The following is a 17564-nucleotide window of genomic DNA, read 5'->3' as shown; positions in this document are numbered from 1 at the left end:
AGTCAATGATTGTGTTAACCAAGTGCAGAACGCAGGCAATGCCAACAGCAGTGATCCTGTCTCTCCTCTCTAACACCATCTAGAAGGCAAAGTCCAGCTGCAAATCTCCAGCTGCAGGATTTTTTAGAGATACGTTTGTTTTTTTTTAATGAACATTGACTGATTTTCCCAGAAAGATAATGGGTGTACAGGATTATATTTGCATCACTATGACTGGAGGGGCACCTTGGGGTTTCAGACTTCAGGGTGGCAAAGAAGAAAAGCAGCCTTTGAAGATTGCCAAGGTAAGAAAATAAGAGTATCTCCCTTTCTGTTTTAATCAGAGTATGTATTTGTACATGTGTGTAGAGAAAGAGAAGGAAATAAAAGTTAAGTTTAGTATATTTGAGAGAACACTTGGAGTACTTACAGAACTTCCTCAAATGTATTATCAGATGCAGTTTTTAAGAAAATTATCATTTTAAAATATTCCTACCTTGATACCTTGGAAAGTACAAAGAGATTCCCCTTATGTGTGTGTGTGTATATCTTGTGAAATGATGATTAATTTTAACTTCTGTTGAACTTGTTGAATGGCATTGAAAGGACACTCTGCACTAGATTTTGAATGAGCAGAACCTCATTTGATGAGAGATTTGTGATATTTTTTCTTCCAGTTTTGGCAAAGAAGTAAACTTACGGCTGCAAGGGGAAAATTGCACCTAACCTTTCACTTAGTTTGGACAACTCAGTCATGAGGCTATTGTCTCATTTTATGCAAACTGACAATGTTAAAATATTGTTGATGACAAATTGGTATGTATTTTATAGGTGAAAGCAAAATAATAAGTATATGAGTATTCTAACTAATTGCTTTAAAATCCTCCAATAGCATAACCAAAACCAATATTATTGTTTTTTTAAAAAAATATTGACAATAAGTAGTTAATGAAATCAGTGTACTAATATCAAAAGAATGGAACAACAACAGATTTTAATGAATATCTTAGCTTTCTAAAATATAACCTTTGCAAAGCTTTTGAGGTGTGACTAACATTGGATATGTCAAGTCTAGGTCATAATGCAGGATCATTTTACATTTAAAAAAAGCCATAATTTTGAATTTAGGAATCAACAGCTCTGCATTTTGCACAACCAAGTAAAACTCAGCATATTAGTTCTGCATATTCAAGCAAGAGATGCATATATCTCCTGTGCATATATACAGATCCAAATACTTTGATTCGGTGAAATTTATTTTTATTATACAGCTTGCTTTTATTAAGAAACAAATAAGGAATAAGGAGACGTTTTCATTGTCTTTTCATTGATTCATGGATATATTATAGTAGTTGGAGGACTGCCAAAGTTTACTGTAATATTTTGTTGAACCATTTTATATCAGTATTTAGTATTGAAAATAAAATAAAATAAAGTTTATAGCAACTACCTTTTTTCAGTCAAGGACCAGTTGTCTTTCATGTTCTTCCTCTATCTTTAAAGACCAACAGCAAATTCTGTTGGTACTTTGACAATAAGTGGTTAATGAAATCAATATCAAAAGAATGTTATCATTAATTATTTCATACTCTGGAAGTAAATTTTCTTTTGAAAAACCAATATAAAAGAGCTTTCTATTTTGAATGTAATTATAGTTTGAACACAGCTGTGATAATGGAATTCTGCCACCTAGTGACACAGGAAAATGCACTATAGAAATTAACAGAATGAGCACAGTTGTAGGACGAAAGCAATGCAAAGCTGATAGCCTGCATTAAAAGTATTGAAAGACATTGCTGGCTGAAATCCAGTGGATTAAAAAAAAAGAAAAAGCAGTGTCTCTTTCAACATGGATTTAATGATGCATTCTTATCAGAGTGGAAGCTACATTCATTGTATGCAAAGATTAGGGATGGTTGGTTAGTAGATATCTATAGTTGATATCGCTGCAAATATAAAAACTGTCCTGCTGACTCAAACTGAATCTATATAGTCCAGCAGGACATAAGGAGTTGCCTATCATTTATGCTCTTTCTTTTTCTTTTTTCTTTTTTTTGCAAGTGATTTTTAATGATATGGTGCCTCTGCATATGGTGGTTCCTTTTAAGTCTCACATCAGCTTCCTTTGTTAGCCCTTTCTTGCTTTCATTGATTGTTCAGTAATATTTCACCTTTCCTCCAAGAGCTCCTATACAGTTATCATTGCTTCTTTCAGTTTTATCTGCACAAGAGCACATGTGGTATTCAAGCTAAGAAACTGGACAGTGAATTTTTGTGACAGAAGGTAGACTTGAAGTTGAGGTTCTTGATAGAACCTCATAACCCTTTCATCACACCAGTTTCATGAACTCAAGTAATCGTTTAACAGCAATCATGATCATTTCTGACAAAGTATCAGCAGGATTAGCAGAAGGAGAACTGAGTATCCGAAATCCACAAGAGGCTGATGAGTAGGAAATGTATTCAAATGTGTAAAACAAAGGATTAGTTAAAGGACTGCATAACACAAGTAGAAAGAACAAAAAAATATGTACAGCAACTTCAAGCAAATAGCTAGTCACTGAACAGAGTTAGTTATAATTCATATAACTGCATTTTCTTCCCAAATTATTAATGATGATGCTTTCAAATGAATAACTGCTTATGTAGTGATCTGATAATATTCAAGTTCTTGGTGCTGAGTCTACTGAACAAACTGCTGAAATGAATGTTTCAATGCTTATCTATGGTGGCTGTTTGAAGTGAAAATGGAGACATAAAGTTGGGGATGAAGGAAATCCTATTCCATGAAAATGTAGGCAATTATTATTTTCTGTCAGTCTGTAAGATATCTCAAGATTCTGTAATTTTTGGAAGATTTTATGGTTATAAAAACAAAGAGCAAAAAGCACAATAAAATAGCTGTTTTTGATAAAGTCTAATGCCTGTTCCAGTAACTTTCCTTCTGCTTAATGTGAAACGTTACTTACTATAATATATTTACTTTTGCATGGATGAGGAAAAACTGGAGTAAGATATTTTCAATTTTTTTATTTAAAGATAGCAAGCTTTGAAATAAATCCTTATAAAACTTTTCATGACAGTCATGGGACTGCATCTGCTTAGAATCTTTCCCAGCACACTGTTGGCCTGTGTGAGAAGGAAAGTTGCCAAATCTCCAGCATGTTCTCTTATCTAAATTTCCCAAGAGAACTGGTGATTCAGCAGATCTCCTAAGCATCCTGCTTGGACATCTATGCTCTCTGAAAAAATCTGGGGTTTCAGGCATGACTGGTACTGAAAGCTTCTTGAACTACTTCTATCTATTTTGCTCTGCAGTTTTAAACTTAGATTGATGTGACTATTCTCCATTTATTTTGGGAATGTGACCCCCGAAGCTTGTTATAGCCTTTGATCTGTATAAGACGTTCCCTATGAATGTATATTTAAGAGCCTGCCAGTATCCAATGGGATTCTGACTAATCTGCTTAGACACTTTCAGGTGGTTTTCCACTTCTGCTATCAAACCCTGTTGAAGAAGAAGTATAGTTGAGATTATATTGCCAGGCCTAAATTTCTATTGGCTGGATTCACACACTGTGGGAAGTTATGCTTTCTTTTAGACATAATTAGGATTATAATCCCAACTGACTGAATTTATGCATTAAACTAAGCAATACGCCATCATTTTATGCTTGCCTTCACATAATCAAACAAACTACATAGCATTTGTCACAGTCTGTGAATCCAATAATTTATTATAACTGTAAGTAGAGAGTTCACTTATATATATAAAATCTCTATGTATAAAGATACTATATATAGGATTAAGGATCCAAATTCTTGATCCTGGATATGAAAAATATGGTATTGTAATATTGGCGTACCAGTTGAAAAACTCTTCTGCTGTCTTCAGACTAAACATTGCTGAATAGACATTGTTGCAGTGGACAACGTAGTTACCTGCTACAAAAAGATCACACAGGCTGACTACAAGTAAGGGCATGTCAAAATATCAACAATGGTACATTGAAATATCAGCAAGCAAGAACTGATAGGATTATAAATTACACAAAAGTAATAGACAATGAAAAGCGCTCTGGGACTTTAGAATTCAGGCAGATAAGCACCTGGAACATTACACCCCAGACTTAACGATTGCCAATAAGAAACATAAAGTTTGGATAGTGGACATTGCAGTTCCTGGAGAAAGCAGAATAAAAGAAAAAGAGAAACAGAAAATACAATGACCTGCAAATAGAAATGGAACAACTGTGGCAAGGGAAAGCTCTGTGTGTGGGTGTGGGTGTGTAACACACACACTATATACATCCACAAACACATATACACACATATGCATAAACATACATATGTGCCTTGGCTGCAATCTCATAACATCTGCAACACTTCTTGAACACCATCAGCAATGACAAAATCACCATGAGTCAATTGCAAAAGGCAGCTTTACTTGCAACAGCTTACACCCTTGACAATATCTTTAACACTATCAGACAACATATGCTTATCACGGGTTGATAGATGGATAAAAATGCCAGATCGAATCAAAACATCTGGCTGCCCATGCAACCAAAAATCACTTCACTTAATATGGATAACTCAGTCATGAGGCCATATTATACAAACTAACAGTTTTAAAATACAGTTATTTTTGAATGTCTACTGAAGTAAGCTAAAGGACTAGAAGAGGGAATATGGGAGTGTATGAGTTAAATGTCTTGTGTTTTAGTTTAACATTTCCTGTCTGAATATTTTTGCCAAATATTTTCTGTTTGCTACACTCTTGTGAACAAAAAAATTATACAATAGGAATAAGGCAGATCTGAACACATGGTGTGAACTTCTGAACTTGTTTTCTTAATGTTATCATGACATATAAACCACAACAGAAAGAAATTATCAATAAAACATTTCAAGAAAGATCCTGTAAAGTATTTAGATATGAAGAGCAAAAAAACACTTTGATCCAGATTTAGAATAAACAACTGAACTTCAATTAACTATGACTCTTCTAAATCCATTAATTTTAATAAACCTACTCTAAAGATATTAAGTTGCATCAAATCCATTGCTTAGACATTTTCATTTTGTCAAAGATTTTGATGTTTTCATCACTTTTTTTCAGTTACTAAAGGAACTTTATTTTCATCATTTTTAGCAAATCAATATTTAAAATTATTAAGACCATAAGAGGCTGCCTTAAAGATAAGACAGGATTTTATTTTATTATAGAAAATATGAAAAAATCATCCAACAAATAACTGTGAAGGACTTTCCTTCATGGTTCTTCTGAGGTCTACTGATTACTTGTGACATGTCTTGATATTTTGGATGATACAGTTAATCTGGGAAATGTTTATGTGATCAACCCAGGAGAAGGATTAGAATTTCTCATGCTTCCTCGGCATTATGGGATGAGTTTATTTTATAGAGAGATTTATATATCACTGTCAGTCATGGTTTAAGTTTGGGCACTGATCCAGTGGTTGTACTATATTAACTATATGGCATATCAAAGAAATTATATATTTGTATTCAAGTAGAGAAGAAGGTGGTGAGCCTATGGATTTCTTAACATCTAAAAGCATAGCACTATTAACATTTAAAAACATAGCACTATTACAACCTTTTCATATTCACAAGACCATGCTAGAATCATTTTTCACAGCAAATGTGACTACAGATTTGAAATATAAGGATTCCTATTCTTTTCCATAGGAAAACCCATTGTTCACACAGCAGACATGTATTGAGGTTCCATTTTAATAAATGGTTTCACTGCATATTTATGTTCTATTAAGTAATACTTGGCTGATGCAACTATTATGATTTGTGATTTCCTTTAACACTGAATACTAGATATTCTTTGTGATTTCAAAATCTTTGTTTGTTGGCCAAACAAATATATATGGCTGCCCCTCTACCAAGGAAACTTTGAGTAGCAAACAGGGGGGGGGGGGAAATTAAAAGACCAAGTCAAAGCACCATAAAAATTTCATACCCATAGCTCAAATAACTTCCTGACTACAATGCTCAGGCAAAAAGCCAGGTCTTCACTATGTTCATGAAAGCAATAAGATTGGGATCATCTGTATCTCTGGAGGGGGGCTGCTCCATAGGTAGGTGCTATGAAAGAGAGCACTTTCAGAAGATGCTATGAAAGAGAAGTCACACTTTTGAGGCCCCATCAGGTGTCACTGTTTCACTAAGGAAACTCAGACTGTGCCCATGCTGCCAGACATAGTAGGGTATGCAGAAATCACCAGAACTTAGTGGTGCTGCAAATAACTTTGCTCTACACCATGGGTCAGCAACCTGTGGCTCCGGAGCCACATGTGACTCTTTCACCCCTCTGCTGCGGCTCCCTGTCACTCAAAATATGCGTCACAATCACCAGTGTGCAATACCTGCCAGTACACGATTTATTGAGTTTTTCAACCTCCAGTAGGCCAACCATGGATAAATCCAAGAAAAGAAAAGTTTCAGAAGAAAACAGAATGTTTAATTCAACTACATATGCTAGTTTTGTGGCCGCTCAAGAAATAGTCAGGCACGGGAAGGGTTTTGTGGCTCCCAGTGTTTTCTTTTCTGTGGGAAATGGGTACAAATGGCTCTTTGAGTGTTTAAGGTTGCAGACCCCTGCTCTACACCATGTGATGACCAGTATCTTGATTTGCACTAGGAAGCCTACTGTAAGTCAGTGCAATTCATATAGCAATGATGTTATAATGGGTATATTGTAAAGCACCCATCACTGCATTCTGGACCAGCTGAAGCTTCAAGGCAGCTCCAAGTGGAAGTCATTGCAGTTATCCAATTGTGACTAACGTATGAACGAGAGCAGTGACTCCTAATCTAGGAATGGGTGCAACCAATGTATATTTTGCAAGGGCTTTCTTACCTGCAGCTGCAAGCTTGAGCAGGAGTTGAGAGTCTAGGAGGAACCAAGATTGTTCACAAACTCTGCTGGGGAAGTATAATTGCAGCCAGAACTAAAGCTGGCAAATCATTAGGTGAGGGTAAGCCTAAAATTTACAGCCCCTTAGTCTTGTCAGTAGGTTCTTACCCATCCAGATCATCTAGTTTTCAGACACTGAACAAGCACCTCGACACCATCATTTGGGCCACCCAAGACAGAGATGTAAAACTGAGTATCACCATTATATTGATGATAATTAACCCTGTGCAGATAGATGACCTCAGTCAGGGGTTTCATATAAACATGGATGCTAAATAGGAGTAGGAAGAGAGCGACTCCTATGACATCTTGGAAAATGGAGATTACTACAGCACCAGTAATATTTCTAAACATTTAGAACATGTCAGATTACTTTTTTACTCTCTAATATTTTGACAGAAATATGTAAATCATTGCTTAAACATAAATCTGAAACATTGTTAAAGATGAGCAATGTGTAGAAATGTTCTACATTTGTTTTACAAGGTTCGCTGAAGATACTTTCTCAGGCATTTGGGCAATTCAGCCCAAAACGTAAAGACAGTTTAGTCACTGTCATTGCCAGATAATACAGAACTGTAAATAACCAATTGGAACAGGAATGTAGGCAGTTTTGCCTACTCTCAAAGAGAATTATTTTCAAAAATAGCACTAAATGGATTTTATTCATATTTTCTCTCTCTCCCCCCCCCACCCTCCCTCTCTCTCTCTCCATATGACAAAGATGTACCAACCAAACTCAATGTTGAACATCATTTCACTATGTAGTTTGTTTAAATGGTTATTTCAAACATCTTTATGTATAAAGTTGGCATGGTTGAAGCCATCTGTATTTACAAGAAAGTAAAATAAGAGTAATTTACTAGACCATGGGTATCCAATTCTGACAACTTTAAGATTTGTGGACTTGAACCCCCAGAATTCCCCAGCCAATCTATTCTGGGAATTGAAGTCCACAAGTCTTCAAGTTACCAAGGCTAGACATCCCTGCCCTAAACAATAGACAAAGGGAACATAGTATGAGAAACATGACTACACAGAAGTATGATATGAAATATGGTTTAGAGAAGTTTTTATGTGCTAATAATTTTAGAGAAATAAATTCTGAGAAGAGTCAGGGCCAATAAACGAAACCATCTCTTTAATAACTGACTGTGGAATTTGCTGGCGTTCAGTATGGGTGAGGGCTATTGTTCATAATGAGAGACAGGAAACATTTATGAATATCAATGGCTACTAACCTTAATAACTGTTTGGTACTTTCCAGTATCATAGGTGGAATAATGGAAGCCAAATAGAAAAAAATTATGCTCTCCCACCTATTTTTATGAAGTTTCTGAATGTATCTTATTGATCATTGTATGAAAATAGTAGACTATATAAAGACCATTTGCCTGAACCATCAGAACTCTTCCTCTCTTCTAATGGAGGCAGGGCACAGAGATTTTAGTGTAGAGCTACTTTACCGGAGTATCTTTTTCTAAATGATTCACTGTAATGAGCCATCTCTAAAATAAGAACCATTTTGAACAGATAACTTTCTCTCTGTGATAGTTCTCATCCCATGTTCTCAATGTTCTAAATGTGCCCATTTATTCTATAGGACAGTTATAGCCTTGAGAATATGTTATTGCAGGAAGAAAAACCATCTCCTTGGCGAAGAGTCAGGACATATCATAAAAATTATACAGTGAAAATCTTATTCATATGGAAATATCTCCTAATCTGTGAATTAATAGAGAATTAGTTTGGTATAGTGATTAAGGCATCAGATCAGAAATGGGAGACTGTGAGTTCTAGTCCCGCCTTAGGCACAAAGCCAGCTGGACTTACTCTTAGACCTAGGAAAAATGGCAAACTACTTCTGAAAAACACTTTTGACACATTTTTGAATTAATTTTTTTGCAAACATTTTATATGTATTATAAGACCAGTGTAACGTATTACTGACATAAGACATAAATCTTATTAAATGTTATCAATTATATTGTAATTTACAGTTTTTAACCATTACTATGTGGTTACATAACTACCTTTTATGTCAACTTGCCAAGACAGCTGTGAAAAAGGGGTATTGGTTCTCCAGGCTCCAAACTTAAAATAATTGCATCTATGCTGTGATATTTTAGGAAATATGTAAGATAATCCATGTCTATGTTTCATTACTCTCATAGTATCCCAGTAAAATTGATATTGACCTTGCCCTTTTTTTGATACTATTGTGTTTTTCATGTTGTTCCAAAGTTCTCTTTACTTGGTCTGTTCTGTGTGCATTTTGGAATGAGAGAGATCTCCACTCTCTCTGTGTTTGCATAGCATATCACTGTATTAATTCAAGGCAGGTATACAATGAATTACCATATTTTTCCATCTATAAGACGCCCCCATGTATAGGATGCCATGTTTCATGTAGAGTAAGTAAGCACACTACAAACCATCACTGTGCAGAAGCCAATTTATTAGAGACTGAGTACTAATTTTTTCCCTTTTAACTTTTTAAATTGTAAATTGTAAATTTGTCTTAAGTATTGGGGGTGTTTTAATTTGGCCAAATTATCTAATGTGGTTTTATACTGTCTTTTAAATTTTGTAATCTATGTGTTTTTATTTTTTGGCTGTTCACCACCCTGAGTCCTTCGGGAGTAGGGCAGTATATAAATTTAATTAAATAATTAAATAAAATAAATAAATAATACACGAACAAGAAATGCATCACAGGAACAATAGAGATGAAACCTAGAGTGGCAATGTGATACAGGAAACAAATAGAGAAGAATGATAGAGCTGCATATAAGGAAGAGGCTCATCCGGCAGAGCTGGAGAAAGGGGATGGGCTGCGCCTTCTCCTCTCGGCCTCCTGTGTATAAGATGCCCCTCCATTTTTAAGTACATATTTTAAAGAAAGAGTAGTGTCGTATACACGGAAAAATACAGTATATGTAGTCTTGTGGCTCCAGAATAAATGAAAATTTGCCAAGATGGGGAAAATTTTCCCAAGAAAAATGGATAATTTAAATTTTACCTTTGGACCCACATGGAATCTTCATCCTGCCCCACTTTTAATGCACAGCTCTTGAACTTCTGGGTAAAGCATGGTGATTTCTGGAGCTATCAGAAATTCTACACCCTTGATGTAAGCAGCGGTGTCATGTTAGTGTTTGCAGATCAGCATTTGTGTTGGGAAATACTGAACTGAAATGAAACTGTGGTGTATTTTTCATTAATTATTTTTTATTGACTTCAAAGACTGGAAGCCAGAGTTAACTGGTTCATTTACATAGAAAATCATATAGAAATGCAAAGTTAATAAATTGATACTGAAAGTAAAATACTGGCAACTAAGTAACATTTAATTTAGTTCTCTGTGTAGCTGATTACATCAAAAAATTTGGAAGATTGGTACAAATAACTCATTTTAGACAAATATTATGTGAGAATAAATGCATTAAGCAAACTATAATCATTCTATAGTTCATGTATAAACTAAGGTAACAATGAATCAGGATTGTGATTTATTTTCCATAATAGAATTATTCTGAAAAATGAACAAAGTGCTTAATGGAGTTCTATCTTCAATTTGTTCAGATCACAGTATCTACTTTAAAAGTCACTTTGAATAGTGAGATGGCAACATATAAATTTTATAAATAAATAAAATAAACTATTGATGGTTAAGCTTTGAATGTAAATTCTTATTAAATTATCCCTTTAAAGATAATAAAACACAGTTGCATCACTTTACTTACATTTCAGAATAAAATACTGCAATGAATTATCTGTATCAGACTAATGTGGACATTTTTCAGTTTGACTGTTCAAATGCTTAGTGTTTAATTAATTTTCAACAGTAGGCAAAGAAAGTAACTAGAATACCCTCAGGATAATGTATGTTTCAGCATCTTGTGAGAACAATTTTGGCTAAAAGATCAATCTGAAATTCAGACTTCAATTTATCTACAATAAATTTCCTTTCTTGTGATAATGGTTAAAACCACTCTGAGTGAAGAAATTAATAGCATTATTGAATGTGAACTGATAGAATCTTTACTAGAATGCATAAACCTGTTATTAAGTTCTAGATTCTGGGAAGGCTATCACCTTTAGCCTTAAAAAATACAGGAATAAACACAGCACTGAAATATTCACCAAGAAACAACATATATTCATGCATATATGAATATGGGCATATATCAGTGGTGTGTTGCTCTTGGTTCTGTCTGGTTCTTGCGAACCGGTAGTAAAAGTGGCAGGAGGCTCCACCCACCTGCCCAGATGTCATAATGGATGATCTGCGCATGCGAACCGGTAGTAAAGGTAAGTAGAACCCACCCCTGGCATATATGATTATAGAGGAGAAAGGTGGCATAACAATTTAATATTAATATAATTAATGTATTAATTTTAAATAATAATTTAAATAACATCTTTTGTTTGCTCTTTCATCAGCTGTTTTCATCAGCTTTTGCTTTGCCTATCTGCTTTAGAAAAAGTTCCAGTGATCACACTGAACAAAAACATGCTGGCAATACCATTTGAGGAAACTTAAAATACATTTCAGTAAACTGTTTAAATTAGACCAAGACATTTGGATTTCAGGATTGTTACTTAGCCAGACTGGATGAAAGAAAGATGAGAGACCTGGGCACAACTGAAACTGTGACAGAATTTGGCTAGGAAAACATAAGCAGCTTTAGGTAAATCTTTGTCATTTTAGAAAAACAACATGATGTTTTATGAAGCATCTATATTTGTAGAATAGTAACTGGGCATATAGCCTATAAAGAAGAGAACAAGACAAAAATAAATTCTATGCTACATAAAAAGTTAATGATGAGATAAACCCACAATTGTCCGTATAACTTTGAAGTGAGACCTAAATAAAAATAGGACAGATAGAATTTAAATACTTGACCATTCTTAAACCTTAACCATTTTTAAGTGACCTCAATTTTCACAATTCAGTAGTTTACACATGTGTAAAACAGGTTATTTATTATAAGCAGCCTTTTAGGCATATCCATTAAAATGTTTTGTTTATTTGCTGTGCATGCATATATACTATGTTGGTGTAAGTAACATCCTGCAAAGTGCAGAAAAGGAATAGGCATTAACAAGCCAAACAAATTAAGAACACGAGGCAATAAAAAGAATGTGAAATATAGCTAACTACAATTTATACCAACACTATTCATATTATGTCTTCACATCTCTCTATCTTTATAAACCATCCTTATCTCCACTATGTGGAAACATTTCATACACCAATTCATATGTTGACCTTTAAAAAAAAAAAAAAAGTTTGGTGTCTTTCAGAATGTTGGAGTCAGGCAGTACCTAAATTTAATGAAATGAAGAAATAAACAAGTCAGCACTTATTAAAAATCTGCCATTCATCCGTAGTTTCTTTTGGCTTTTTCTTTTACTCTGAGTTCATTTTTTCCCAAGCAACCATTTTGGCAATACCAAATAATAGTTTGTCCCACATTCAGAATATTTCATCACTTTCTGTCTTTCATAGATTAGCATTCCCTATTTATATTAAGGTCAGAACTGCTCTTGCCAGGAGAAAATCTTTCTGTGTGGTTGCTAATGGTTATGACTGACTTGCTGGTACATAAACAGTCAAAGAGGATAGCATAGCATAGCATAACCTTTATTGTCACTTTTTTCTGTGAATACACTGGCACACATTAAAAAGGAAATTCTGATACCTGCTCTCAAAAGAAAATGAATATATACCCATACCCATATGCAAAGATTGATATTATACGGTACAAAGCTATTACAGAATCTAGTTGTACTGCTTTGGATACCACGAAGCCTGCTTCCAGAAGGCATCAATGAAAACCGGTCATGGAGAGGATGTGTAGCTTCCCTGCCAATACTGTGGACCTTGGTCAAGGGTTATGGTTTATATGCCATGTCCTGAATAGAAAGAAGTGAGCATCCAATAATCTTTTCTGCTGTCTTTTCTGCACAACCTTCCTGTCCAAAACAGAAATACTTCCAAACCAGGGGTGAAATCCAGCAGGTTCTGACAGGTTCTGGAGAACTGGTAGCGGAAATTTTGAGCAGTTCGGAGAACTGGCAAATACCTCCTCTGGCTGGCCCCAGAGTGGGGTGGCAATGGAGATTTTGCAGTATCCTCCTGCCACGGCCACTACATCACGGCCACCAAGCCACGGCCACAGAACTGGTAGTAAAAAAATTTGGATTTCACCACTGTTCCAAACCAAACATCAATACAAAACAATGCTTTCAATCATTCCTCTATGGAAAGTGGTAAGGACAGGGGAATAATAATACTAATCTATTAATTAGTTAATTAATTCGGTTTAATTATATGGCAAAAACATATGGAATATTTTTGCAATATTTCTGAGTATATCCCAAGTCCAATCAAGACTAGTTTTTTCCACAAGGATGTTCCTATGCTTTTTTTAAGATAGGATCTCTAATCAACGAGCTATTTTGAAAGCCAATATATTGAGGCATACATCCTACTGACATACATATTTATCAATTTATTTTAAATTGGAACTAACTGGGAATTCAAAAAGATTGACATTAACTATTGAGAGGAAAATATTGGGGGGGGGGTATTCCTAATTTCAGTGTAAAGCTCAGAGAACCTCTAGTGAAAAATCAAAAGGAATGGTTTCCTTATGTGCTAATTCTCACCTGTAAATATATCCCCCTACATTAGTTTTGCTTTGCTTTGTTTTCGTTTTCTGAAACAGATGTGTAGAATCAGAAGTAATACCAGTCATGGAAATGGGGGAAGAAAGAAGAATGAATTTGTCAGTATAGAGCAGTGATGGAAAAGGCTAACCTTTTCTGGACCGAGTTGTCAAAGCAAGCGTGCGTGTATGCAAATGTGCGCATGCACGCCTGAAATCCCAAAATGCAATGCACATGTGGCCCCCTGCATGCACCCTGCCCCCGTGCATGTGCACCCCTGCATGCACCCCACCCCCACGTATGCACCCTGCACCCCCGCATCCCCGCACATGCTTGCATGTCCCCACACATGCACGGCAGAGGTCCAAAGACCAGCTGGCCAGCAGGAGGCACGCGCATGTGCAGCGGAGCTGAACTGGGGCAATGGCTCACATGCCATAGGTTCCCCATTACGGGTGTAGAGGAAAGGCAACTATTTCTCCTAATGAATATTCCTTCTCAATATTTATGTTACTTTTGCAAACTTGAATTCAGGAATGTGTAGGTCCTAATTTCTTTTCTAGGGAGAAAAGAATATATTAGTTTTAAATGCAGCATAGAATACAATAAAATCAAGTGAATTCATTGTCCCATTCTAGTCTACCTTGGTCAAACCCCAATTGCAATAGTGTACCCAATGTTGGCCGCTCCAATATAAAAGGGTGATTACAAAATGGAATATATTCAGAAAAGAAATATTACAAAAGTCAGGGTATTATAAATTAAGTCCTATGATGAACATTCAAAAGAGATGGATCTATTTAGTTTGCAAACAAGAATAACAGAAGCCTTGTCATACAGTGAAAGGAATGGACAGCACCAAACATATTGAAACTCAGGAAAACCAGATAATAGAGGTCAACAAAATGCTTTGTGTTCACTGTATTGTCATCTAACCACAGTGCTTTACACCAAGCAGAGCTCTGGATTATATGACCTCTGAAGCCACTTCCAACTCTGTAGTTCTTTTTACTTTGACAGTTATAAAAGTCCAAACCAAACAGTTTATATCAAATCTTCTGTATGTAATCAAGAAAAGTAAAAATAGAAACTGGAAGTTTGAGATATCCCTATTCATAAAAAATGGAAAGATTACAAGAATTAGATAGAATTGACATTGTAGAAACAGAAACTTTGGGGTGGAATTCCCTTTTTAACATTAATTCCATACAGATCCATTAGGTACAGGTAGATTTCAGCTCAGAATTATAAAAGAATCAGGAAACAGCATACATTTTAACTTTTTATCATCATTTACAATGGCAATTACTTCTGACCTTTGTTTAAAGACTTTCCAGCCCTTTAAAGGTGTTTTATGGAAAAAACGTGAACTATGTTTTGTTTTGTTTTTGTAGTTTATACAGTTTATACAGTTATAGTTAACTGTAATAGAAAGGGTTTTTTTCTTAGAATTTAATTAATTAAAATGATATCATATTATGTGGCTTGATAATTTAAGAAATAAAAGTGATATAATGAGTTAAACTCTTACTTGGAAATAGTATCCAAATAACTTTATTGCAATAAACTGGAAATTGGTAAACTGTATTTTATTTGTATAGCTTAAAATTAGCTTTGTCAAATATATTCTTTAACAAATAATTTGTCAAATATGAGTTTCAACAAATAATGCTGTCATAATCATGGCTTATTAAGAAATGTTTTTGCAAGGGCGGGGGCAGAGGAAATAATTCTTCTGAAGAATCATACTTGAAATGGCCTCCATTAAATTTCTGTTGCAATCAATTTATTTCATAGTTCCAAAATGATAGGAGATTAGTACATGGCAATGTAAGCAGTGGCAGTTGTGGTAACACTGAAGAATATGCATTTGGATTCTTAAATTCTCATTCATTCATTCATTCATTCATTCTCTAAATCTCTGACTTTTGAACCCTGATACCTTCAGCATCTGCAAGTTGGTTGATATCAGATACACATAGATAAGGATATAATTATGATATTGCAACTACCATATTTTCTGTTTTGTTCTTCCTCCCCCCACTTCTGATACAAAAGAACTTGATAGATGAGTCAAACAGACGCCTTCAGGAATGTATACAAAATTATAGTGATTTGGTATAATCTTAGTCCAGTGACTATGCTCATGTCATATAGTGCCACTGATATTAGCCTTGTCAGAATGAGGACAACTTCCACGTCAAGATGAAGCAAAGCTTTTTTTAAAAAAAATCTAACCTGCACATATAATTTGAACTGCATTTTCTATTCATTAATTGATATTGTGTGTTCTGTTCATTGATGAATACAATCACAATATTGAAGCCACCTGCTCCAGTTAATAACTTTATACACATATTGACAAACTATTTCCCCATCTCATCATGTACATTTTTAATAGATGACATAGCAGAAATTTTTGACAAGTCTCTTTGAAAATTATTTCAGGCAAGGAAGAGAGACACTAATCATTACACTTTTTATATTACTTTAAATCAGGGTGGATAAAAATCAATGATTTTTTAAAAAAAATCAAAAAAATTGGATTTTTTTAAATTTAAATCGGATTTTTTTTATTTAAATCGGATTTTTTTATTCAAATCAGATTTTTTTGATTTTTATTGAATTTATTTTAATAAAAACCTTTTGGGGTAAAAATCTATCGTAAGATAGTTTTCTATTTAAGATACATAAATAATTTAGTTTATTCAGCATGAAATGGAGCTTAGTTATGTAGCACAAGGCTGTATATTCTGCAACATTGGGACTATCGGTGAGTCAACAGCAGGTCAAAGGAGTAGCAGAGATGACAGTTGCTCTTTAAAAATTATATAATTTTTAAATTAAATTTATATAATTTAAAAATTATGATTTAAATCGAGTTGATTTAAATCAAGTCTTTTTACTAGTGATTTAATCACTAGTAAATCAACTCCATTTAAATCAAATCCACCCTGCTTTAAATTAAAGAAAGCAGACACAAAAGTGGCCTGTTTCCATTGCAAATATTGAAATGAATGATAAATATAAAAATCAGTATGGGACAAAGGAAGAGATCTCTCAGCTTGAGGAGTCTGAGATTCAGCAGCATGGAGATTTCCAACAGTGCCATTTTGGTTTTCCTAGATATAAATGCACCTTCTTTGTTTTCACTGGAACTATGCCCAAACCAGATGAATGCTAATGTTGACTATTAACTGGATATGCATCCACCCACCGGGATCAGGGCAGAAAAATTAAAAGCAGTAATAGAGTTCCTTTGTGAGCACTGAAGTTATAAGAAGACTCTTGGTAGAAACCCCCTGCTGGATCCCTGAAATTTATCAAAGCAGCAATGGAGAAAGCCTGAAGAGAGAAATTAGCTACAGGAACCAAAAGTATATAGTGCTAAAGGGGAAGCTCCAGTTCAAATCCATCCTCACTCATCAAAACTCACTGGGTTTCTCTTGAACCAGTCATTCTCTCTTCTGTCATACTACCATTTATGTGAATTAAAATTGGAAGAGGAATATCACCTTGAAGTACTGAGATAAAGAGAGAACTTACATTTTAAGAATATATAAATATTTGTGGAGTGCCAATTAAAGCCAGAGACAGCATAGAGGATGATTCTTAAGGAACACCAGAAATTAAAAGAAAAAGACAATTTATTAAGGAATACGATGGGCTTTGTAACTGCTATGCAACAAACTTGGTAAGAACACTGTTTAATATAAGTTGTTACTTATTCTTTCCTGAGCAGAAGAAAGTCAAATGAAATTGTGATATTAATATCCCCAGACTCATGATGTATTTTATATTAGAAACCACAAACATTCTGGGAAGGCCATAATGAAGGGGACTAGAGATTACATATCAGATTGGTCTAGTGCAGCTATGCTGGCTGGAGAATTCTGGGAGTTGAAGTCCACAAGTCTTAAAGCTGCCAAGTGTGAAGACCTCTGGTCTA

At 34.7% G+C, this 17564-nt stretch overlaps 1 protein-coding gene across 1 annotated transcript in view; it reads left to right on the top strand.

Annotated features, from left to right (window-relative positions):
* Window positions 1-17564, top strand: part of SYNPO2 (synaptopodin 2) — a 91837-nt gene continuing 74273 nt past the window's right edge. The window contains exon 1 of the mRNA XM_034442819.3: window positions 1-284. Coding sequence (XP_034298710.3) covers window positions 180-284 — 105 coding nt within the window. The 5' untranslated portion in view covers window positions 1-179. The remainder of the gene's footprint in view (window positions 285-17564) is intronic.

This window comes from Pantherophis guttatus, chromosome 8 (assembly GCF_059756535.1).
Source record: "Pantherophis guttatus breed Tessera chromosome 8, ASM5975653v1, whole genome shotgun sequence".
NCBI lineage: Eukaryota > Metazoa > Chordata > Lepidosauria > Squamata > Colubridae > Pantherophis > Pantherophis guttatus.
This window is presented reverse-complemented; position numbering and strand designations above follow the sequence as displayed.